The sequence below is a fragment of the Lissotriton vulgaris genome, chromosome 5, assembly GCF_964263255.1.
Source record: "Lissotriton vulgaris chromosome 5, aLisVul1.2, whole genome shotgun sequence".
NCBI classification, from domain to species: domain Eukaryota; kingdom Metazoa; phylum Chordata; class Amphibia; order Caudata; family Salamandridae; genus Lissotriton; species Lissotriton vulgaris.
Window position 1 is genome coordinate 144,444,377 of NC_141693.1, and position 24,295 is coordinate 144,468,671.

Sequence of the window (24,295 nt, forward strand, 5' to 3'; positions counted from 1 at the left end):
ATCAGATGAACCAAAAAGCATCAGCCCATATAAATGCACTAAGGAAATGTTATTCCTATTCGGGCAAGAGGCACTTTCACGCTCTTTTAGAAGTTTATAGGGCAAATATTCCTCCAACCATAATCTATGCTACAGAGTATATTCCTATAACTAGATAGAACGTTCTGAATAACAGCAAAGGCAAACTATTACTGCAAATAACCTTACTGAGTCAGGCCATTCCAGTACAGATCCTAAATTTGTTATAGTAAGTGCCTTCCCAAACAATAGTTCTGTCGGAACTCAAGACAATTTCTTTGTTATGTTTTACTATACTATATACTTTTAGTGCATTTCACATCATTAATCATGGAAATACTGTATGCGACATTTGTAAAAGGAAAGAAAAAACACACACCACAGTTCTGATTTTTGCAAGGGTATTCTTATTTTTTGTTATCTTGCACGGATTAATCAAAGTTAAACAGTAGGCTGTCCAAAAGCAATAGTGACTGGAATCACAATTAGGGTGAAGTGCTAAGGTGAGTGATAGTGATAAGTGATTATGTGACTATGCAGTGACACAATAGCATATAGACACATGAAATAATCAGTCCATCATCTTACGAGGATCTTGTTCTGTGGGGAGGCTTGTGCAGTCATTACCAGAGAGGTGGGTGAGATTCTGCTGGGCAGTCTTGAGCGGAGCATCACCTGGACTTCCAAATTTATATGGTGACAAGATCTATCAATGGTGCCACAAAACTGATCTGGAATAGTGTCATTGTTGCAGATATGCTTTACTATGTACGCTGTGCTACAAAGGATCTTTGTGGAATTCATTGTTTGTTATTCTTTCTCATTGGAAAAAATAAATAACTTTTCTAAAACAAAAGTATTGGGAACAGAAAAGCTAACCTCAAATTCAGAGAGCAAATTGGATTTTATTGAACAATTTCTTAAAGAGACAGGCTGAAAATCCACCAGTTTTCCAGCTTAAAAATTCTTATTACGCAATTTGATTCATCCCACCATCAGCCGTCAAAAAATATAACACATACGCATTCTCTTCTGCTTTACACTTGGATATTCTGTAACTGAATATTCTGCACACCACAAAGAAAGTACATTAGCATCACATTTGGAAACTAGACTGATGCACATTTTAACCAAAAACGAGAAGCCTTCACAGTTGGGTTAAACGACTAACTACATGAATTTGAGAGAACCCTCTCACTGCAGGGTAAAATATACCTAAATATTTCTGGTCAGTGTGTACATTATAAATCCCATCAGTCTAGGAGTGTGACCTGGTTTCTGAATTCAAATGGTGGCACGATTTCAGGATTGTTGACACAAATGTAATCTACAATTGTGTCTTAGTTTCAGATATGCTTTATCATGTCCTCATTTAAAATATATTCTTGTTTACCATGCAGAAGATCCTCAGCCGAGATTCCCAGAGGAAAGAGTTGTATCTTCCCAAGAGTGCCATGGCATTAACTACCTTTATAGATGGTGCCCAGTGACACAAACCTTTCTCTGTACAGATTCACATTATTTTACTGTCCTTGTCTGGTTGATGAAGGAAGAATGGCATATGTCTTCCTGTCTGCTAGGACCATTTTTGAATATGAGTTCCGATTTATTCAAAAATATAAAAGATCTAGGTTATGTGGCCTTCACTTTAAGACAATGCAAGGGAGAGATCTTAGCTGAGGCTGAAGTTAAATACCCTTCAGTGGTAGATTTGATCGGAACAGGCAGCACAGAAATCCTTGTCTTGATGAAGATCTCTGTTGTGAAGTTCCAAATGAGACTGAAAACTTTATTGGAGAACTAGGCTTTAGAACAAGACATTTTGTAGCTCACCAACCAGTACCTTGTGGAAGGTATTAATGTTGTCCATATGTGGCACTTTTTACACCGAAGAGTCTATAACAGTAGAGCATGAGCAACTGGGGTAGTGAATTTCCCTACAGAACTGCTGTAGAAGGTTGGTGAGAAATAATGGTACAATGGACATTTAGCATGGTTGGTGACCACCTCAGACTTCAGAGTCTGAGGTGGAATGTAGATGTCTGATGTCAATCAAGCTAGGCTTCAGTGTGGCAGTGTGGATAGACAAAGTGCATCAACGCTGAGTAGCAGCCCCCCATTGAGGGCTTCCTTCTTGATGCCGACTGAAGTTTTGTTGTTAAACCACCCACTGGATGTTGAACAGTGTGTGGGCATCGAACAGGAGTTGGCATACGTTTAATTCGACTGCCTAAGGAATGTTTTTTTTTTGAGAATTCTCTGAGGTAAAAGAGACACTTCCAGAGGAAGAAATCTTTTAGGCACCACAATGTATAAGATTAGTGTTTCATTGTCATTAGGGGAAGCCATTCACTTGCTTTTCATACTGAGTTCATTTGGCCCTATGATTTACCATTTGCTATGAAGTAGCTAATTGTATTTTAGTGGGTGTTATAAAGTGAATATATGAAAGGATTATGTCTAAGTCTTTATCAGACGATAGGCAGCTGTTTTGACTCTGTATGAGAGGCTGAAAATATTGTCCGCGCTAACGTGTTTGGATTCTGCGAAATACAAGAAGGGATGTAAATACAGTTAATGTCGAGGACTGAAACAGTTATATTTTGAGACATAATTAGTTAAATGTGTAATTTTGTTTGCTCTGTCACAGCTTCTAGCGATTCAATTGAAAGATGGACATTGCTCGGATGACGGGACAGACAGCCCTGAAAAACATTGGGATCAAGCCGTATGAAATTGTTGCATGTACAATTGAAAAAGATTATTATAGAACTCTATAATAATTAAACAAATGTCAAACTTTAAGTACCTTATGTTCCAAAATTAAAATGAAATATTAAGGAATATTCACAGACGTGTTCCCTTATTTAGAGGAGACTCATCTTATACATGAGACACAGGATAGTGATTATTTACAGCCTCTGAAAATCTAGCTTACTACATTACCCTTCATTTTTCTTTAGCTTTCGAATAAAGGTGGTTTGTGAAAGAGGTTTTGGTGACTACTTTATACATAAAATAATTTTTTAATTTAGATAGGCTCTTTTTCTATTAACAGTGAATAAATTTGGCAAGTGTAGCCATACAAGGGTGTTTTCCAAAAAAACATATTTTCACATACACGTGTAAAAGTGTGGCGGAATCCCATGCACAAGCAAGACTGTTCTTAGCTTATAATTATCTATCTAGATCCCTTGCAGAAGAACTAAAGCATGTTGAGTGCACATACCAAGAAGAATACATAGTTAGAAAACGCAGGTGAAGAACAAAAGACTCCTGAACTCTTCCCCGTCAGTGGTAGTCCCTAGGTTTCACACTCCTCTTTAAGCATCCCCAAGAAACTATATTGTCTCAATATTTGTGATAAAAACAGACTATTATTTATTCAAACAATCTAGCCTTTTTTAATACGGATATATATTTATACATCAATATAGCCAATCCAGTCAGGCTTGGATGATATGTTAGCAATCCAAAACTGTAATACTGTGCCTATAGTAGTAGAAGGCTTTTGTCATTGTTCAGCTCAGCTGGATGCCACTAGCTAATCCTGTGCTCAAAAACGTTGCTGTAAAAATGGCACAAACTTTGTCATGTTCTAGCTTGGCGTCTATGGCACTGTGCTAATCCTATGCTTAGAAACTCTGACAGAAAAACATACATTTGAGATTAGCAGATTCAGTGTTGCTGGTGTATTAGGTTGCTCCATATAATGGTGCTGCTCTCCACCTAAACTTGAGAACTACCCAGAGTTTCCGCTTTCTTTTTTTCAAAATTCATGAGCACTACTTATTTTGTTGGTTACCACAGTCAACAGGAAGTAAATGACATGGTCTTACGGTAAATACTAACTGAAAAGGAAGACCTTTGGGATGTGTGATGTATGAACTTCTACCCGTTATGCTGAGAATGGACTTTAAAAAACACACAAGACTTAAAGGGAGCAACTCTCCTATTTTTCTTTGTTTTAGGAAAGTGAACATGTTTAGGTAACCAATTCTTTCTTGACATCAGTAAAGATGCAACTCTCAAGGGAAGAGGTTAAAAGTTGAAGTTATTGTCTGAAGCAGAAAAATGAACTCCTCAAGCTGAAAATATGGATTGGTCCTTAAAGCATTCTTTTCTTGATGGAAGAAGAGGCCTGAAAAATCAGTGATCTAGAGACTCTATTGTATTTAAGACCCCCGCCAGTACTCGCCAGGAGTGTGAGAAAGACCCCAAGGATGATGATGAGGTCAATAACATAAAACTCATCACCACTTTTAGCTTGCAAGAGAGACACATCAGATCTATCGTCAACAAGCAATGGCCCATAGTTCTAACAGATATTACATTGGGTCAAGTCCTCCCCAAGACACCCACTCTGACAGTAGCCCTGAAATAGTAAATAATTACAACTGGCTGCCCGCAAAAAATGGATTTTTCGAATGAAGCTCATGTGGTGCTTGCAAATTTGGTGTTAATATGTTCAGGTACAAGTCGGCATTTAGTGATAAGTCCATTGATATAAAGGGTCTTTTATACATGCAGGACAGATTTTGTTGTGTAAGTTCTTGAATGTTCGTGTGGCCTACGATATGTGAGCAGCACACGGCTACAAGTACATACTAGAATTCTACTACATCTCAGGGCTATAGTTAACTCTGATCCAACATATCCAGTAGCAAGCCATTTCAAACTGGTATATAAAACCAACTTAAGCAACCTTAAATACTTTCTGGTAGGTGCAGTACTAGTTTTGAGAAGAGGGGGCAATAGGGGAAAACGGTTGAAGCCACTGAGTCCAAGTTCATACTTGAATTGGATACTAATATACAGAATGGACTCAATACCAGTGAGGACATGCACAATTTCCTACGAGAGCATTGCTGTTGTTGGTACTAGGCCAATCCAAAGAGTCAATGACATTATTGCTAGAAAGGTCAATCTCGGAACTTGTCACTTTATACACAATGATGCACTATAAAACCTGTTGCTGCTTGAATAGAAAGAGGATTTAGGTACTGGTCTTAGGTTACCATAGATGTGATTATATATTTATATGCACAGGTCACTTTGTGAGATGAAATCACTTTCTGTCTCTATGCATGGGTCACTTTATGTTGCATTAGCACTTTACTACACTAGTACGGAAGAGGAGGACATGTAAATCAATGCAAACTGGATTATGGTTAATTCTGCTATGCAGCTTCCGTACCATAGCACGTCAACACACTAAGGCACTTTTTAGGCACATTTCACTTTATGGATTTATTGTGGGGCAACTTGACTGTGGCCAATTTACAGTCAATTAAGTGTACATCCCATATAGCTTAATTTGTATGTATTTTTATCAAGCAGAAGAATTACTGATCAATCAAGTTATGCTTTCCATCAGATCTACGATTTATATATGTTGCATTTTTTACCCATGGACAAAGTTATTTGTGGGCCCCTCTCTACATCATAAATAAACAATAAGTACTGTGATTATTTAACACATTCAGGACAAAGTAAAATTATTTTTGTCAAATGTATGTGAATGATTATTGGTGTAATTGGTGAAGAAAACGCAATGAACTCCACGTTGACGAATGGGGATCTGGTTTTTATTGCCCTAAGCACCGTACATCCTTTAATAGGTTTTGCCAAAGGATAATATTCATGTATGTATTCATGGACAATTTGCTGAATGTCTAATTCTTCCTGCTTGATATCTGGGAAGTAAGCATTAGAAAGGATGTGATACGTACTAAACAATACTCAGGAGGGAGCCTGTCTTCTAGTGGAGGAGATAAACCATTGCAACCACAGTCCGTTGCCAACATCTATTGTAAGGAAATCACGTGTAAGGGGGTAAATAATCACGACGAATCGCAGCTCGACTATGTGATCAGGGCGGTTTCAAAGCGGCCCAAACGCGTCATGGACAATGCACTTGCAATGAAAATGTGAAAATACAATAAAACAGCTTTTGCCTTTCAATGCAGTTCGTTCCCACCTCCGGAGTGAAGTTTACGAACAAGGATTGACATATCGAGACAAATTCAGATTCTTCACGACGTTTGTTTGAAATTCTGGTCAAGTATGCTGAAAGTGACAGATTAATTTTGCAAAGCAATATTGAAGAAACCAATGATGAAATTGCTAAATTGGAGCAAACTGAAATAATACAAAAATATAGAAATGAAATGCTTGTCAGATTGCAAAAAGACGAGGAAATAATAAAAAAAGAGGAAAACTTTTACCGGGATAAATGCGGCTATAAACAAGGACGTGTGTTCACATTCGCTAGAAAGTTTGATGATGTGAAAACAACCGGCACTATAATCCAGATAAGAGACCAACAACCCAGTACTAGCGGCAATCTCGCCATGCAATCCTCTGCATCCGACCTAAGTTCTGCTGTTGATAGTGAGTCTGAACCAGACCAGGCGAGAGTATCAAAGGCTATGCGTTTTCCAAAATGGCCCCTGGCGCAGGAGGTCGACTACCTGCGCCAGGACAGGCGACAAACCCTCAGGTCCAATGTGAGAAATGCAAACGCAGCAAGAGCCGGAACCAGAAACGGAGAGCTAGACGCCGATGCTGTACCAATAGCAAAGCCGAACAACAAGAAAAAGGTGAACCAAAAGTGGCAACACAAGTAACGGCGAGAGAAGCGAATTCAAGTACAATAATTAATCTGACAGACACGGAATTTAGCAATGAGGAAACAAACACTTTGTCACTTGGATTGTCATACAGCCCACAAGCGAATTTTAATTATGCTAACACCAGAATTGATTTGTACAAGTTTGTGCGTAAACTCAAGCTGCGCAAGAATCACATAATGCGAGGGGCCAACATAGAAATTCAAGCGTCTGTACAAGTATCAACTGTGGACAATCTCAATGAACTATCAACACAGGATGGAATGTTACTTAATGATTTGGAGGAACTGCATGCTGAAAATAATACAATCACACAAGTATCTCAGCATATGGAAGTGGAAACAAGAGAAAGTGGCGCACTCCATTTAAATCCAAATCAACATTTTGCCCCCTCATGCTGAGAGACAATTTAGACCTGTTCAATGAAAAAGTCACAAAGGAATTAAATTCGCTTTATTACAAAACAACGCACTCAGCGAGAAAAATCAACCAACAAAATAATGAATATCATAAATTGGTGAAGAAATTGCAAGCGCAAAAAAATATTATTATTCGCCAATCTGATAAAGGGGGCAACATCGTGTTGTGGCCACATGAAATGTACATGAAGGAAGCATTGGGCCAACTAAACAATCGAGATGGTTACAAACGAAGTAATCAACTACAAGTCAATACAGCGCGCAATGAATTCTATGGAAAACTTATAGCATGGAAGTCAGCAGGTTTACTTTCTAAGGGCGAATTCAAATTTGTGAAAAATTATCACCCAAAAAAAATTACAGCCATTTTTTTTTTTATCCAAAAAGTTCACAAATGTATTACCAAGCCTCCTGGTAGGCCCATTATATCGGCCTGCGGTGGTTTACTGGAGAACACATCACGCTATGTAGACTTCAAATCAAATCAAAGAAATGTATAGAGCGCGCTACTCACCCGTAAGGGTCTCAAGGCGCTGAGGGGGGGGGGGGGTCAGGGGGAGGGTGGTCGCTACTGCTCGAACAGCCAGGTCTTGAGCTGTTTCCTTTAGACGAGATGGTCCCGGGTCAGCCGTAGGTACGTGGGGAGGGAGTTCCATGTCTTCGCTGCTAGATAGGAGAAGGATCTTCCTTCTATGGTGGATCTTCGAAAGCGTGGGACGGCCGCTAGGGCGAGGCTGGCGGAGCGGAGCTGGCGGGTGGGTGTGTAGAATGAGAGGCGGCTGTTGAGGTACTGCGGGCCTATGTCGTGGAGAGCCTTGTGTGCGTGGGAGAGGAGTCTGAACGTGATTCTCTTGTTGACAGGGAGCCAGTGAAGGTCTTTCAGTTGGGCGGTGATGTGGCTGCGGCAAGGGATGTCCAGGATGAGTCGTGCTGAAGCGTTCTGGATGCGCTGAAGTCTTCTCTGGAGTTTGGCTGTAGTTCCAGCGTAGAGGGTGTTCCCGTAGTCCAGGCGGCTGGTGACGAGGGCCTGGGTGACCGTCTTCCTGTTTCGGTGGGGATCCATCGGAAGATCTTTCGGAGCAGGCGCAGGGTGTTGAAACCGGATGATGAGACGGTGTTGACTTAATTGGTCATCGTGAGGGAGGAGTCCAGGATGAAGCACAGATTGCGTGCGTGGTCCGTAGGCTTGGGTGCGGTGCCCAGGGCCCACCAGGAGTCGCCCCAGGCGGAGGGAGATGGTCCGAGGATGAGTACTTCCATCTTGTCTGAGTTCAGTTTCAGACGGCTGCTCTTCATCCATTCTGCGACGTCTCTCATTCCTTCCTGGAGGTTGGCTTTGGCGGTGGTGGTGTCGTTGGTGAGGGAGAGGATCAGTTGGGTGTCGTCGGCGTAGGAGATGATGTTGAGGTTGTGTTGGTGGGCTATAGCTGCGAGGGGGCTCATGTAGATGTTGAAGAGGGTGGGGCTGCGTGATGATCCTTGCGGGATGCCGCAGATCGGAACGGGGGAGGCGGACTCTCTGGGTTCTTCCAGCGAGGAATGAGATGATCCACTTCAGTGCCGCTCCTTGGATTCCGGTGTTGCTGAGGCGTTGTGTTAGGGTGCGGTGGCATACGGTGTCGAAGGCTGCTGAGAGGTCAAGGAGGATGAGGGCAGCCGTTTCCCCGTTGTCGAGCAGGGACCTGATGTCGTCGGTGGCTGCGATGAGGGCGGTCTCGGTGCTGTGGTTTGCTCGGAAGCCGGACTGTGAGGGGTCGAGGGATCCGTTGGTCTCAAGGAAGGTGGAGAGTTGTCTGTTGACTGTCTTCTCGATGACTTTGGCTGGGAAGGGGAGGAGCGAGATGGGGCGGAAGTTCTTCAGGTCCGTGGGGTCCATGGTGGGTTTCTTCAGGTGGGAGCTCAGCTCGGCATGCTTCCAGCTTTCCAGAAAGGTGGCGGAAGTGAAGGAGCTGTTGATGATGTTCCAGAGCTGGGGTGCGATGACGGAGACAGCTTTGTTGAAGATGTGGTGCGGGCAGGGGTCGGTAGGTGATCCGGAGTGGATGGTGTTCATCATGCGGGTGGTGTCTTTGGTGTTGACAGGTGTCCAGGTGCAGAGGGTGGTGGTGGGGGGCGCTGGTTCGGTGGTTGGCGGGTGTGCCGAAGCTGTTGCGTATGTCGGCGATCTTGCTGTGAAAGAACGAGGCGAGGGAGTCGCAGAGGTCTTGCGAGGGTGTGATGTTGTTGTTGCAGGCGCTGGGGTTGGAGAGCTCTTAGACGATGCTGAAGAGTACCTTGCTGTTGTGGGTGTTGTTGTCCAGTCGTTTACTGAATGTTGTCTTCTTGGTGGTGCGGATCAGCTGGTGGTGTTTGCGCGTGGCGTTCTTGAGGGCTGTCATGTTCTCTGCTGTCTGGTCGTGGCGCCAGGCTTTCTCGAGTGTGCGGCAGGTTTTCTTGGAAATTTTGAGGTCGTTGGTAAACCACGTGGCTTTCATGTTGCCGGGTCCGCTGGGTTTCTTCAGTGGTGCGAGTTCATCGGCGCAGTCGGTGAGCCACTGTGAGATTGCGGGCTGCCTCGTCGGGGTCCGTCGTGTTGGTGGGCAGGTTCTGGCTGAGGGTGGTGGTGAGCTGGTCTGAGGTAACGGCTGCTCGCTTTTCATAACGCACCACAGCGATTTCTCACGAGTCCCTTCCGCCCCCGCGGATAGCCACTCCAACAAAACACACGGGCTGCTCAGAAGGTTTTCTTCAAAAAATAAATGTTGTGCTCCGTCTCACCACAGGAGCTGGCTGAGTCAGGTAGTTTCATCTCAGACGCCTTTGTGATTTGGTATCGCTCTTGGGCAAGAAAGTGCAACCAGACACAGGAGCAGTGCGTGAAGCCTGCTTTGCATCCACACTTACAAACCGCGCTACACATTGCTGTACCACCTTACAAAACTACCAGGCAAAAGCAGGGCTTTAAGTGGGAAACAAAAACTCGGGGGTCTCTCAAAGGGGTGTGGTCAACGCAATTAAGGGCGTGGCTTAAAACTCAAACTAAAAATATGCGCTAGCATAGTGTGCCGCCCGACTTGTATTTTGCTGTTTCTGTCATTGCATCCAGATATATGATAAAAACAAGTAACATCATACCTACAACAAGTCAGGACTATTGGTTTTGTCAATGGTTGTTAGTTGCATAAGATAAATAAGCAGCAACTATGGCTTGTATATCATTTTGAAAAAGCTTCCACTTAAATCTCTGGTGACACCACGACAATGTAGCTGCACCTGAGTTTCAAAGAGAGAAGGGAAATCCAGAGAGAGAAAATTGCTCTCTTTAAAGGATTTCCCTTCCCCAGCAACGCTCACCTTGCATGACGTCATGCCGTAACTTCTCCACTAGTGAGAAGTGAGCAGTGCACATCGATGTGCCTACTGTCACTGCAGTGTGGAAAAAACTGACCGCCTGTGCCAGGGCACAAAACAAAGTCCGATGGAGACCCGTTTCAAGCCCCCCTTTAAAAACCCTGTTCCCTCGTTGTGTTTGCTTTCCTGTTCCCTCGTTGTGCTTGCTTTTCTGCCCCCTGTTCCCTTGTTGTGCGTGCTTTTCTGCTCCCTATTTCCTCGTTGTGCTTGCTTATCTGCCCCCTGTTCCCTCGTCGTGCTTGCTTTCCTGCCCCCTGCTCCCTCATTGTGCTTGCTTTCCTGCCCCCTGTTCGCTCGTTGTGCGTGCTTTTCTGGCCTCTGCTCCCTCGTTTGGATTGCTTTTCTGCTCCCTGTTCCCTCGTTGTGCTTGATTTTCTGCCCCCTGTTCCCTCGTTGTGCTTGCTTTTCTGGCCTCTGTTTCCTCGTTGTGAGCGTTTTTTCTGGCCTCTATTCCCTCGTTGTGAGCGTTTTTTCTGGCCTCTGTTCCCTGTGTGTGGCTCTCTGTTTGTGGCTCTCTCTGTGTATTTGGCTCTGTGTGTGTGTTGGGGGGGGGGGAGGCTGTGTGTGTGTGGGTGGCTCTATGTGAATGACTCTGTGGGTGGCTCTGTGTGGTTGGCTCTGTATGTGTGTGTTGCAAAAAACACAGTTGATGGACAGAATGCAGAACAATGTCTTACATTCACCCCAGTACAAAGGTCTGGGCCTAAATCCATTTTGCACTCCACACCACCCTAGGTCAGACACTGGCTATATGCAAATCAGCCTTGACCCTGTGCCTCATGGGAACAGTCCAGCCCGAACTACCAAGCCATGTCTTTCCTAGACCGGAATCAAGCATCCAAGGACGGGTTTCTGGCTATCAGCCTTCTTCAGCCTGGATAGCTTGACTCCAGTGATGTGGAGAGACTGGGACTCACGTCTGAGCATACCAAGCCCACTCGGGGTGAAAATTGCAAAAAACACAGTTAATGGACAGAATGCAGAAAAATGTCTGTATGTGTGTGTGTGTGTGTGGCTTTGTGTGTGTGGCCCTGTGTGGGTGCAACTGCAATAGGTCTCATTTGCGAGTGATTAAGCTATTGGCATTGGAAATGACAATGCCATTTATTTATGCTTTAAAAAACCAAAACATAAATAAAAATAGTGTCATGAGCAATGCCAATAGCTCTAACTTTAACAATGCCAAGACCATTGCATTGTAAATGCTTGTTTAAGTTGTCATTGTGGTCAAACAATACCACGTGACAACAACATTTTCATAGACATAAAAAACATTTGCGCACCATACAGTGAGAGAAAACAATGAATGGCAAAAGTGACGAGTGTAATTTGTGGGCTGTGTATTGTGAGGCAGCTTTTACTCTGCACCTTATGTGATGCTTAAGCGCATTACTCAGTGGGTGATTATCTAAATAGTCTCTAGATTTGCAAGGGTTGTTAGTAGCCAATAGTGTAAGCAATTATTGCGTGGCATGCTTTTGTCAATTAATGTCATCATCATGCTATATGTTTGGTATAGTACCAGTGTGGGGTAGCCCTCAGTGTTGTCATAGTTTGCTGCGCAGGTACCGGGCGGTGATGGTATAGTACCACTTGCGCAATAGAGTCCCATATGGTATGGAAGTATCGGCCTAAGATTGGAGTGGTGTTCCCAGACCATAGTATCAGGATGGTGGAAGAGAACATCTTGTTCCCAGAAGTATCCAGCCTTTTGTGATTCCCTGACTGGTGGAGTGGTAGAAATGTGCTGGAGTCAACCTTGGAGGTACAGGCCTGGACCACCAAGCTCTAGAGTGCGTTACTGGGTGAGGAAACTGGGGTCCCTTGGGGGCAGGGTAATGGTGGCGGGAAATTGACCTATGCACAAGGCTTGATTAATTAAGAGTAATGGTTCTGTGGGGACAACTCCTGGTTGAAGCACCTCCATCAAGAAGTTTGCCTTGACTGCCACGTGTCGGAGTCGGGCCATGCATGCGCAGCGCCGACGGCATCAGCACAAGAGCAGGTGCTGGGGAAGATCGAGGGGCCTGACCGGCGCCAGGGAAGAACCCGCTGGCGGGAGACCACTTGGGGTCCCTCCCGAGCCCTTGGGGTCCGATAGTGCTGCAACAGGGATGGGCCACCCAAATAATAGGTGAATGGCCTCATAAAATTTGCGCAATTGGGAAGGGACGCTCCGGCTTCTGTAAACTCAGGGATGACAATCAGAGAAACTGGCCATGCACAAGCTTTACCACAGAGCTAGGCCTTGTGTGCCAATGCTTTCTCGTCTTTTCAGATGCCTTTGACAGATGTGGTGAAGTTGAAGATCTCTTCGACTTCTTGCTCTTCATGTGACAGATGGACTTCCCTGACCTCGACTGCGACGACGAACGCTTGGAGTGGCTCTGCGGCAGATCTAGAGACCTTCCTCTCGACCTAGATGGTGAGGGTTGTGTCTCGAGGAGTTTGAGGAAACGCTCCATCAAGGTCTTGGGTGCATGGTGTGGCAATTGATGCAGGTCTGGGCATCGTGGTAGCGCTCCAAACACCAGAGGCACACCAAATGTGGGTACGTCACTGACATCTTTTGGTGACAGGCACCACAAGGCTTGAAAACCACCTTCCTAGCGGACATCCCTACGCGCCAGGAGACAAAGTATAAAAAAACAAGACCCAAAGATCCACCATATTCAAGATGGCTCTGATGAAAGTGAGCCTCTGCACAGAAGTTCAGTGTGATTAAGGCATGTTTATTGTGAACCCCAGCAATATAACAGATAAAAAAGGTGAGAACCACCAAAACACAGATCCATGAATATATTGCTAGAATGTCAGACAAAAAGCCTGTGAATCTCACTAATGCGTGGAGTAGAGCGCCACACTAGACCCGACAACTCACCTAAACAGTCAGTCCTTTGTAGGCCTGACCATATGACCATGCAAATGGTCTGGGCCCAGTTGGCTCAGAACCCTTCTGGAATTTCTAACACGATCTCCGCGACACAGCGGACTTGGACTGGCCTATAGGACATTCAGGCAGTGCTCAGGCCTTGTCTGATAAGTCAGTGTGTGGGCTGTTTCTTTTGTTGTTTATGGGCCTGTTTGATGGTCTGGTGGGACGGTTTTCACTGTTGATTTCCTCAATATCACCACAAACCCTGGCAATAGCAAGCACAAATGCATGCAGTCACCCATCATACCTGGCAGAACACCTATACAACAAGTGCAAAGCTGCCCTATTTGAAAATGTAGGCCACTTTTTTAGCTATGTGATTCGTTATTGAGGGCCACTTATTGTGGTGTCCAGGCCTATTTTCTGTCCCAGTCAGACCATGCCTCAAAAGGCTTGGGACTACCTACCCCACAAACAGCTGGTACAAACTGAATGATGGGCAGGCTAGCTGATGAAAACATCCTCTTTCCAAATGCCTCAGATCTTCGTGACTATCGGGGAAGGGGCACTGTAGATAAAGAAAATTGAGATTAGGCCTGCTAGTAGATGCCTGCAATCCAGGCTCTCAGTTGTAGGATGCCGCGTCCGAAAGGCAGTGTTACTTAGGGTTGTTCTGTGGAGTCGTGTCACCAGTCTGTTTTCAAAAACAAAAGGAACAAATGATCAACAGAATACTGTACAATGCAAACATTCACCCCAGTCACAAAGATCTGGGTTTAATCCATTGTTTTTTTGCACGCCACCCCAGTTTTGATCCAGCCATATGCAATCAGTCTTGACCCTGCTCCTCGTAGGTACAGTCCACCCTGACCTGCAAAGCCAGTTCCTTCCAGAAGGATTCATCCTGGGACCTGTTCCAGGGCATCACCCCATATCAGCCTGGCTAGCTTGAATCCAGTGGCGCAATGAGCACGGGACCCACGTCTGGGCATACCCTTCCCACTTAGAGCTACAAAAGCAAAAGGTAGACAGGAGCAGGGTTTAGCCCAAGTGCCCATGATGGTGTCAGTGTTTCATTGAACAGCAGCAAAGGATCAGAATGTCAGTCAGTCAGAGTTGCAAAATTCAATGAAGATGTTAGTTCACCTCAACAAAAGGTAACGTAGGTCTAGAACATAAGCTGCTTGTTTGAGGACTCTGGCAAATGCAGCTGACTCATCCATGGAAGTGCCAGAGGGAGAACCAGGCCCTGTCACAGAGGAAGTGTCCAGTCTACTGTCCTCTTGTAGGTCCAGATAAAAATTGTCATTGTCTTATTGTGGAGAAAATGTATCCCTACCGCCACCAGAGTCAGAGTCCAATCAGCAGGACGACTCTTGGGCAAAGGCACTGCCTTATCAGTCAGATTAACCTGGGTCTGGGAGCGTCAAAGCAGTGCTAGAACAGAGTTTAGTTGAGGGTTCAGAGGTTTGGTTTGGAGTTAGACAAAACAATGGGAACGGCATCCTTATCTGGTGTCTTCAGCGTTGCGGCCATGTAAACGCAGAAGGAACAAGCATAGATTGTGGTGCAGGGTATGGAGTCAGCATGTAAGTCAGAGATGACCCCAAAGAGGCTTCAGAAGGGACAGATGATCCAGAGGGTAGACCCGATGGCAGTAACCAGACTGGAGGCTTCAGTGGATCATTGTGGCTCAAGAACGTACCAGAGGGTGTCTAAGATTTAAAGCATGGCCTCCATAAATGCCACAATCTGTTGTGATATCATCGATGACCCTGAAAATTCAGGATTCATTGGATCAGCTGCAGAATCATCTATTCTGTAGGGGACAAGGAGTGAGACCAAGAGGCACCTTGATGCTCTTGCTACTTTTCAGAAAGAGAGTGGTAAGCCTGGGATGAAACCCACTTGGGCGTTTTGTTTTTGGATTGGGACTTACCTGAAGACTCAGGCTACAACAAGGACTTGCCGCTGGAGCAGCCCAGAGAGCTGGAATGGGTCTGTGTCCTCAACTCCAAGCGGGTGCGGACCTTATGCAACTTCCTGTCATGTACAGCGACATACAGCTTGTCTTCGCCATCCTGGATCGCCTTCTGGTTTATCAGGACACACGCCTCGCATGACTTGGAGACTTATCCTGATCCAAAACACCAGAGCAACACTTTGTGGTTATCTGTCACAGACACCCGTTTGTGAAAGTCCCTACAAAGCTAAACCCTGTGGTTGTAGGAGTGCAAATGTTCCCTTGCACAATCTTTGAGAAATGTTTAGACGATAAAACTTTTCAACTGATGAAAAAGCAAGTCAGGGTCTAGCTCTGGATACAAGTACTAGAGGTCGCAAAGGAATGAACTGACATCACAGCTTTTGGGTGGGGCCTACATACAGCCATCAGCTCTGGAATTGACACAGAGCTGCACAACACCATCTACTGGCGCACATGGGCTATGATGAAACACCTTCCAGGTTTAGTCCAGTGTCTGGGGATATTCTCAAGATGAGGACTTTGCGGTTAGAAGTATCCATCAGAATACAGTGTTTCAAATGTCTAAAGGGAGGTTACAGAAAGTAGTCCCTAAAAGTAATGATCAAATTTATGTTAAGGATTTAGTGGTGAACAGAACCTGATCAGAGTGAATCCATTAAAGTATTGACTTAAAAAAATAAATCTTGTTATTTAATTAGGTTTAACAGTGCATAGCAGTATAACACAAATACAGGTCAATATGATTCTCTGTTCTCTACCTCGCTACCCTTACACAGCTTATGGCCCATCAGGTAGGTTCTGGTTCCTTGAGTATAATTGTCTATCTGTTCCAGTCACTTTATTGACATATTATTTAGTTGGGCTGAATATAACGTATCAAGAGTACCTACAGGTTCTAATTCACACAGAGATTATCTTTTCATGAAGACTTTCACACTTGTTTCAGCAAAAGGCACAGCTATCCTGCCATTTACAGTATTTAAGAACCAGAAAGAAGGAAATAAAAAAAAAAAAGAAAAGCCGTCAACCAGTTCAAAAATATACAGAGAGTAAAGCAGTTTTCGATTGTGTGTTGTAATACATCAATGAAGCCTAAAATAATGTTTTTATATCGTATGGCAGAGATTACTTTGTCTTAATGCACACAATATAAACCAGTGGCTGCTGGGAAAGACTTATTACAAGTATGGGAAAGACTTATTACAAGTATGGGAAAGACTTATTACAACTATGGAAAAGCCAGGTGCCTTTAGCCACCACACAATACAAACTTCTGTCTAATTTGTTTAGTTTTAAACTGTTTGGAAAATGCAAACCCAATTTAAGTTAGACTTACATTATCCAAATCTTTCCGTAAAGCTATCTTGCTTGTAACCAATTCATGGGCAAGGTCATCATTTTCTTGTTCAAGTCTCATGTTTGCTTCTTGGAGACGTCTGTTCTCGCGCTGGAGAAAAAAAGATAAATTACTTTTTGACATTTTTTTTCTTTTTCTTTAACCTATCATAAGTGAATGGGAATAAAATCTTCCATAGCTATTCAATATGGTTTAATGACATTATGGAACGGCAACAGTATCCCTAAAAGCCTCCCACTTTGTTACTTTCAAACATCAATACACCACTGCATCAGTCACAAAAACCTTTAGTCATTTACCAAAATAAAGGAGTGTGTACATTGCCACTATCTACAAGGAGATGCCTTTTTGGAAGCACGTCATCATTAAAGGAGGTCTCTGATTGCCAACAGGTGCCTGTCCCCATATTACATTGAAGGTGCCATTTGTGGGGTGATGGACTTATCTTAACTCCATTTAAGCCAAGCTTGTTCAATCTAATTTGGCAAAGTAGTCTCTTGGTTGCACTGACTATCCCTAATGGATCCAAATATTAATTTTGCTTAAATATTATGTAATGCTGCATAAATTACTATCAATAAAAGAACACTCTGAGCTACAAAATCAAATACACATTTTTTACCCTTGTCCTGAATGCGTATGCGCTAATGAAAAGATGAATAAAATCACTGGGGTTAATTAAATAACAGTAGTAGTTATACAGTGTAAGTCAGATCAATGTACACTGGTTTTCTTTGTAAGATCTGTACTATGACCCTGTGATGTATTTTTCTTATTCATGGCACAACTAGTTCAGATTAGAAATGTCTTTTAGTTTCTTATCTATGCACAGACCAGTGTGATTTCACTGACCTCTGTCAGGACACAATTGGACCTAGTATATTGGGAGAGCAAACTGAGATATTGAGTGAGGTTGTATCATACAGCGGTTGGCAGAAATGCATGAAGCAATGAGGATTATTTTTATGTCTCAGGATTCCATTCTAAAGAAGTCTGTCCCCATTTCTAGTGCCTATGAACAATATTTCTATGATCCCACCTAAAGTCTAAATTTTTAATTCACTCACAAATCCACAAGCAAACCATCCAGAGGAGGAGATAATTTCTCTCCCACATGATTTGTAAAAAATAGGTCACTCTACTCCACTGACTCCATTACCTATATATGCATCATGCAAAATTTTGTGCTATGTGTCTTTACATGCTAAAGCAAAGGAAATATTGTAATGCAGTCACTCTTTTTGATACTAAGTCAGACGTCTAGAAAACGTTAATCACTATACATGCCGATAACTAAATGAATAGCCTGTCCGCTGTCCTTCACTGGTAAATAGGAGTCCGCTGGAACTTGAAAACAAAGCATTCCTTTCCTCTTTGTATGGCATTTGCCGCCACTGGTCAAAGACAAAGCAGACACCACTGGGCAACAGCCACCTGCTTTGTGTGTAGAACTGTTGAATATCTTATACAAGTAGATATACAGCCCAAGATTAAGCAGTGAAAAGGCAAGAATGAAAATATTTCCTGTTGCATATCTACCATCAAGGAGCATGGAGAATGAAGCTGAACAAAGTGTTCCTGTCAAAAATGTGCTTAAGTGTAGTCATAGATACAACTTCACAAAGGAATACTCCTTTGTTCTAGCACTAAGTAAATGTATAAAACATTTATGTACAGAGCCTTAACGGGGCCACATTATGCTGCTATTTTGAACTTGAACTCCGTAGATAAAGGCAACAGTGAATAACAACATTATTCAAAGTCAGAGACATGTCATCTAACATAATATGGCGAGAAATCCCAAGTTCTCAAATAATAGTCATCTAACCTAACAAAGAAAATGTAACCGTTGGAACAGTGCTAGATAACAACACCTCCTGCAACACTGTTATAGTTGGAGAAACATGGCACATTGGTCCTACTTATGGAAACTTTTTTTTTTTTTTTTTAAGTGTTCAGCATTGATGGGAGTGCTCAGCATTAGGGGTGAGCATTAAACTACGCTCCACAGGCAGAGTGCGGACGTTTTCCCACTCTGTGCTCCACTGGGAGCGAGGAGTGTGACAAAGACTCTACCAACCGCCGTGCTACCCTGACTCCTGATGAGATTTTACAAGCTCCCAGCACTAAAAATCAGTGCGAGCAGAGCCATGGACTGGAATTCCGCCTTTAGCAGAACTACGTAGAATCTTGCAGAGTTTTTAGTTAAATCCGCCCAACCCATCTCAGCTTATCTGGGGATTTCTATTAAATTGCTCATAAGAACTTAAATCTGTTTCATTGACAAAATATTCTTGAGAAACACGATCAAAAACAACTATCAAGGATAATCCAGGCCCCTCCACATGCATTATATATACTGATGAAATGTTGTTCATATCATTGTGTATCATTTAAGAAAATAAACTAATGCCATCAAAGAATAGAAGGTTACAACTCCTTGTCCTCAGGGCCAATTCTGCATTAGAAGTTTGAAATTGGACAAACATTCAAAACAATGAATTCTAGCAAAAATTACATTTGAGCAAAATGTTTGAAATGTCAGTTTTTAGCTGCTTGAGGAACATACCTCAAATCTCTCTACAGGATCCTCTTGTTCAGCTTGCTGTTCCCTCATAGTATGGTATTCTTTTTCATATTTCTTTAACTTTTTTAGACCAATCTGTAGATAAAACAAACATCATCATAAATCACAAATATTTGTATGAACATTACCCCGGATTGAAGAATAAAGATGACTAATTGCTGTTAATTTATTTTTATGAGAACAAATACTTGAACTTAGACAAAGGCTACTGCCAATGCACAAGTAGTACTTGGTTAATAGTGTGATCAATTAGCACTTATTTAATGGCACTGCTTTAATTTTGACCAACTTTCAGATAAAATTAACTGCATCATTATTGACTTCTTAACTTTTTCCAGATACCATAATCCCATGCTGCTTTGGTTTCCTTAAGAAAGATCTAGCAACTGTTTTGTACAGGGAAGCTTAGGGTCACATACATCCCTAAACCTTCTTGAATAGCTGCTATTTCAGAACACATTAGGTTTGTCGGGATTCTCAGATGTGTTCCATACTATCAAAAGTTATTAAATAGCATTTTAGTGTGCAAGAATGCCATCTTGATCCCATTTTCAAATGGTTTTCTATCTTGGGATTTCCAATGCTTAGTGCAAAGCAAACTTTTTGCATACTGAAGAATATGAGGAGAGAAAGCATATTATTAATGTACTGGTGGAAAAGAAAAGAATGTTCAGACTTAAAGGAGATTGCGAAGAAAGGTACTGCAATAGATCAAACAATCACAGGTATCTTACGGAGCAAAAACCATAGAAAGAAAGCAATTTTGTTAAATGTACACATAACTACAAATGTCTTGATGCATTTCCTAAAAGGTATTCCCTTAAGATAGCCAGGACTGCTTCTATACCTTTTGACTTGCTTGCACATTCAGAATTCCTAAGAGCTTGGTGTCAATGCTCTGTATAGGACAATATAGTAAATACTTTAATATCACACATACATTTGCGCTGGCATTCAAGGGATATGCAAAATCATTCATCACAGCTAAGGCACTTCTGAATAGGCCATGGGTTATATCAATAAAGGTTTTAAAGTTCATACAAATAGTGAAGTAGGATGCTCCCCATCCTACTTCACTAATTAATAGCATACATTCTGACAGGGACCAAGAGCTCTGTGAAATTCACACTAAAATAATTCATATGTGCTTAAGTTAATGATTCCAACCCATCTAGTCACAAAAAAACAAGTAATTTAATTTGTATTTCTGGTGTCTATCTTCCTGCAGATTCATCAGGATTGTCTACAGTATGGGTCCAAGTAACCTTTTGTGATATTGTTCTGCAAAAGGAACAACTGGCTGCTGGATGTGTGTTTTTATTGGCCTGGTAAAGGGGTGCGGCATAGACATTAAAATTGATTTAGCCCACTGGGGCTTTGATAATTATATATTTGGTGTGACTACGAGTTCCAGAAATCAAAGCAACACCCACGAGGGAGCCCATTTTGGGCGTGATTATAAATAAGTGGAGCTGAGACTGTTACTAGATTGATTTCACCTTTGATCAAGGTCGTACCGACCGAAACGTGTCAGGAATGCTGCAGCAACCAATAGAAAGAAAATAAAGAGCACATTTGCCCAGTTCATGAGAGCAGATTTTTCCTTTCATTTACTTTGAGATATATATATATATATCTATATCTATATATATATATCTATATCTATATCTATATCTATATATATATATATATAGATATATATATATATATATATCCATATCCAACAACAGGAAGCACAAAGAGGGAGGCCCCAGGAAGCTTGATAAGGTTCTTTTAATGAAACACGAGCACTTGCCAGCAGTCACCACCAAGTAACAGGCTTCCAGTTTTAAGACACTGCCAGACGCGTTTCAGGATAAACAATCCTTTCTTCAGTGGCTTCTTGCAGGAATGAAACATCGCGTTAAACAGTTTTGATTTTAAACACCCGCCCATGTGGGCGTGGCGCTCCCACTGCCTCTTGGTGTTCGTAGTTCATTACCCATGTGGGTGCACTGTTCACTCCATTTTCACAAAATAAAATTAAATCCCAAGTGGGTCGATGCGCTGTACTTAGTACTGTGGCTGCCCTGCTTTAAAGTGGTCGAAAATTAACTCCGTGCAGGCTGCAGCCCTGAATTGCAGCCTGTACCGCTTCCTTCTGGTATTTCATGCTTGTATTGAGAGCCTGAACAGACCTGTAGACAGCAGTGGGCCTTCCTCGTCAGGCGTGCAAAGCCCCATATATCCAACAACAGGAAGCACAAAGAGGGAGGCCCCAGGAAGCTTGATAAGGTTCTTTTAATGAAACACAAGCACTTGCCAGCAGTCACCACCAAGTAACAGGCTTCCAGTTTTAAGACACTGCCAGACGCGTTTCAGGATAAACAATCCTTTCTTCAGTGGCTTCTTGTAGGAATAAAACATCGCATTAAACAGTTTTGATTTAAACACCCGCCCATGTGGGCGTGGCGCTCCCACTGCCTCTTGGTGTTCGTAGTTCATTACCCATGTGGGTGCGCTGTTCACTCCATCTTCACAAAATAAAATTAAATTCCAAGTGGGTCGATGCACTGTACTTAGTACTGTGGCTGCCCTGCTTTAAAGTGGTCGAAAATGAACTCTGTGCATGTGAGCAAGGCTACACGTTAGCCGAAACGCGTCATCCTGCCCGACATCTCGCACCATTTATAATTAAATAAAGTCACTGCAGCCAGCCGTGTATGCTGATTTTGGAGTCCGTGTCTTTCTCCGTTTGGTGGTTACAGGCGCCGGAGCGGTAACTGGATAAATATATATATATATATATATACCAGCAGAAAGACGAATCACAGGTAGAATGGTGGGATTTAAAAGACTCCAGGCCTTACGGCTCATACCGCTGAAAAAAGTGTGTCAGTGACTATGTAGATGGCTGAAAAGAGGATATTTGTTACGTCATCAGGAAGGCAAAAAAACTTTAACTGGCACAAGTCAATCTACACTAGAGCAGCATTTGAGGACTGGGTTGGAGGACCAGACTATCCTGCCGCAAGAGCTTGACCATTATGTTTGGAAGAGGCTGGCCAAATGTTGAGTGCCTGTAAAAAAGGGGGCAAGGCGCACAGCGTAGGTGGTTCTTGAAAGGTTGGTGTATGGTTATTTGAATTTTAAGGTGAATTTTTTGTGAGATTTTTAGGGTGCTCCAACAAGTGGCGTAACCGTCCCAATACACCGTAGATTGGTGGCTGGTTGAGTGCGTTACGGGGTGTGTAAACACATCCTTGTGTTTGGGCACACCGTTAGGTTCGTCATAAATACGACAGACTCCTTTGAATTTCAAAATGAGTAGCTTTTAATTTTAGTTCAAGTTTCTCATAATTCATTTGGTTGCATTTTGCAAGTTCAATTTATCCATATTGATGCATATGGTGAATTGATTCAAGGCTGTTATGCTTCACATAAAACAAATGCTCCAATGCATTTCGGGCAGGAGAAGCCCTTTTTCAAGGAGCGCTGAAAACGTAATAGTAAACACTTTTAGAATATGGAACTAACTCAAAAGAAAACATACATGTATGCTTAAACATTACAACAATATTCTTCTAGTTGACAACCCATGAATACACATGCTTGTTTGATGGTTTTGTGGCGGGTGAACTAGTGTACCTTATAAACCATTGGGATAGTGATTGGGGCGGCACGGTTATTAAAACCAGGAGGAAACAGTGACCTGAGTGAGTAAAGTGCAAACGAATGTCAAGGAACACTTACGTCCGGGTCGTAGGTTTGTTTGGTGAAAACCTGAAAAAACGTGGGAGAAGAGAGTTATCGGTGTTTGTTTCAAGCCAAGTGGCGAAACAATATTCTGATACTCGTCGGGGCCCCGACTTACTTGTAAATTAGTTGGATGCGTACGAAATGTAACAGATGGATCGTCGGCTGCAAAGTAGCAGGAATCTGGAGCGGAGTTCCCGCGGAGTTAGATGCCCCTTGGCAGCATTTACTTGAGTGTTATTACCAACTGTGCAGAAACTTGTACTCTTGTATGCTTTCTGTCAACCCTAAATCTCGCATCATGCATTCATTGGTTCACACATAACCTCTTACATTTTTTTCGTAGTATTACCCCATTCCAATATGGCCACCCACTACCCCCTTTCCACCCTAGCCCTTTCACTATGTTCACCTTCGAGCCACGTGACTCGTCACATGACTCTGCTTAACTCCGCTAGTGGAGACTTCTTATCTAACTCCGCGGGAACTCCGCTCCAGATTCCTGCCACTTTGCAGCCGACGATCCATCTGTTACGTTTCGTACGCATCCAACTAATTTACAAGTAAGTAGGGGCCCGACGTGTATCAGAATATTGTTTCGCCACTTGGCTTGAAACAAACACCGATAACTCTCTTCTCCCACGTTTTTTCAGGTTTTCACCAAACAAACCTACGACCCGGACGTAAGTGTTCCTTGACATTCGTTTGCACTTTCCTCACTCAGGTCACTGTTTCCTCCTGGTTTTAATAACCGTGCCGCCCCAATGACTATCCCAATGGTTTATAAGGTACACTTGTTCACCCGCCACAAAACCATCAAACAAGCATGTGTATTCATGGGTTGTCAACTAGAAGAATATTGTTGTAATGTTTAAGCATACATGTATGTTTTCTTTTGAGTTAGTTCCATATTCTAAAAGTATTTACTATTACGTTTTCAGCGCTCCTTGAAAAAGGGCTTCTCCTGCCCGAAATGCATTGGAGCATTTGTTTTATGTGAAGCATAACAGCGTTGAATCAATTCACCATATGCATCAATATGGATAAAATGAACTTGCAAAATGCAACCAAATGAATTATGAGAAACTTGAACTAAAATTAAAAGCTACTCATTTTGAAATTCAAAGGAGTCTGTCGTATTTATGACGAACCTAACTGTGTGCCCAAACACAAGGATGCGTTTACACACCCCGTAACGCACTCAACCAGCCACAAATGTTGAGTGCCAACATACTGGTTACCAAATTTCCTTAGGGTAATCAGCATCAAATGTATTCTACCGCATGTACTTTCTT

At 42.8% G+C, this 24,295-nt stretch overlaps 1 protein-coding gene across 1 annotated transcript in view; it reads right to left on the minus strand.

Annotated features, from left to right (window-relative positions):
- The window catches only part of RABGAP1 (RAB GTPase activating protein 1), a 967,778-nt gene that overhangs the window by 161,162 nt on the left and 782,321 nt on the right, over positions 1–24,295 (minus strand). The window contains exons 21-22 of the mRNA XM_086921082.1: positions 19,248–19,340; positions 16,658–16,768 (exon numbers count right to left, since the gene is read on the minus strand). Coding sequence (XP_086777208.1) covers positions 16,658–16,768; positions 19,248–19,340 — 204 coding nt within the window. The remainder of the gene's footprint in view (positions 1–16,657; positions 16,769–19,247; positions 19,341–24,295) is intronic.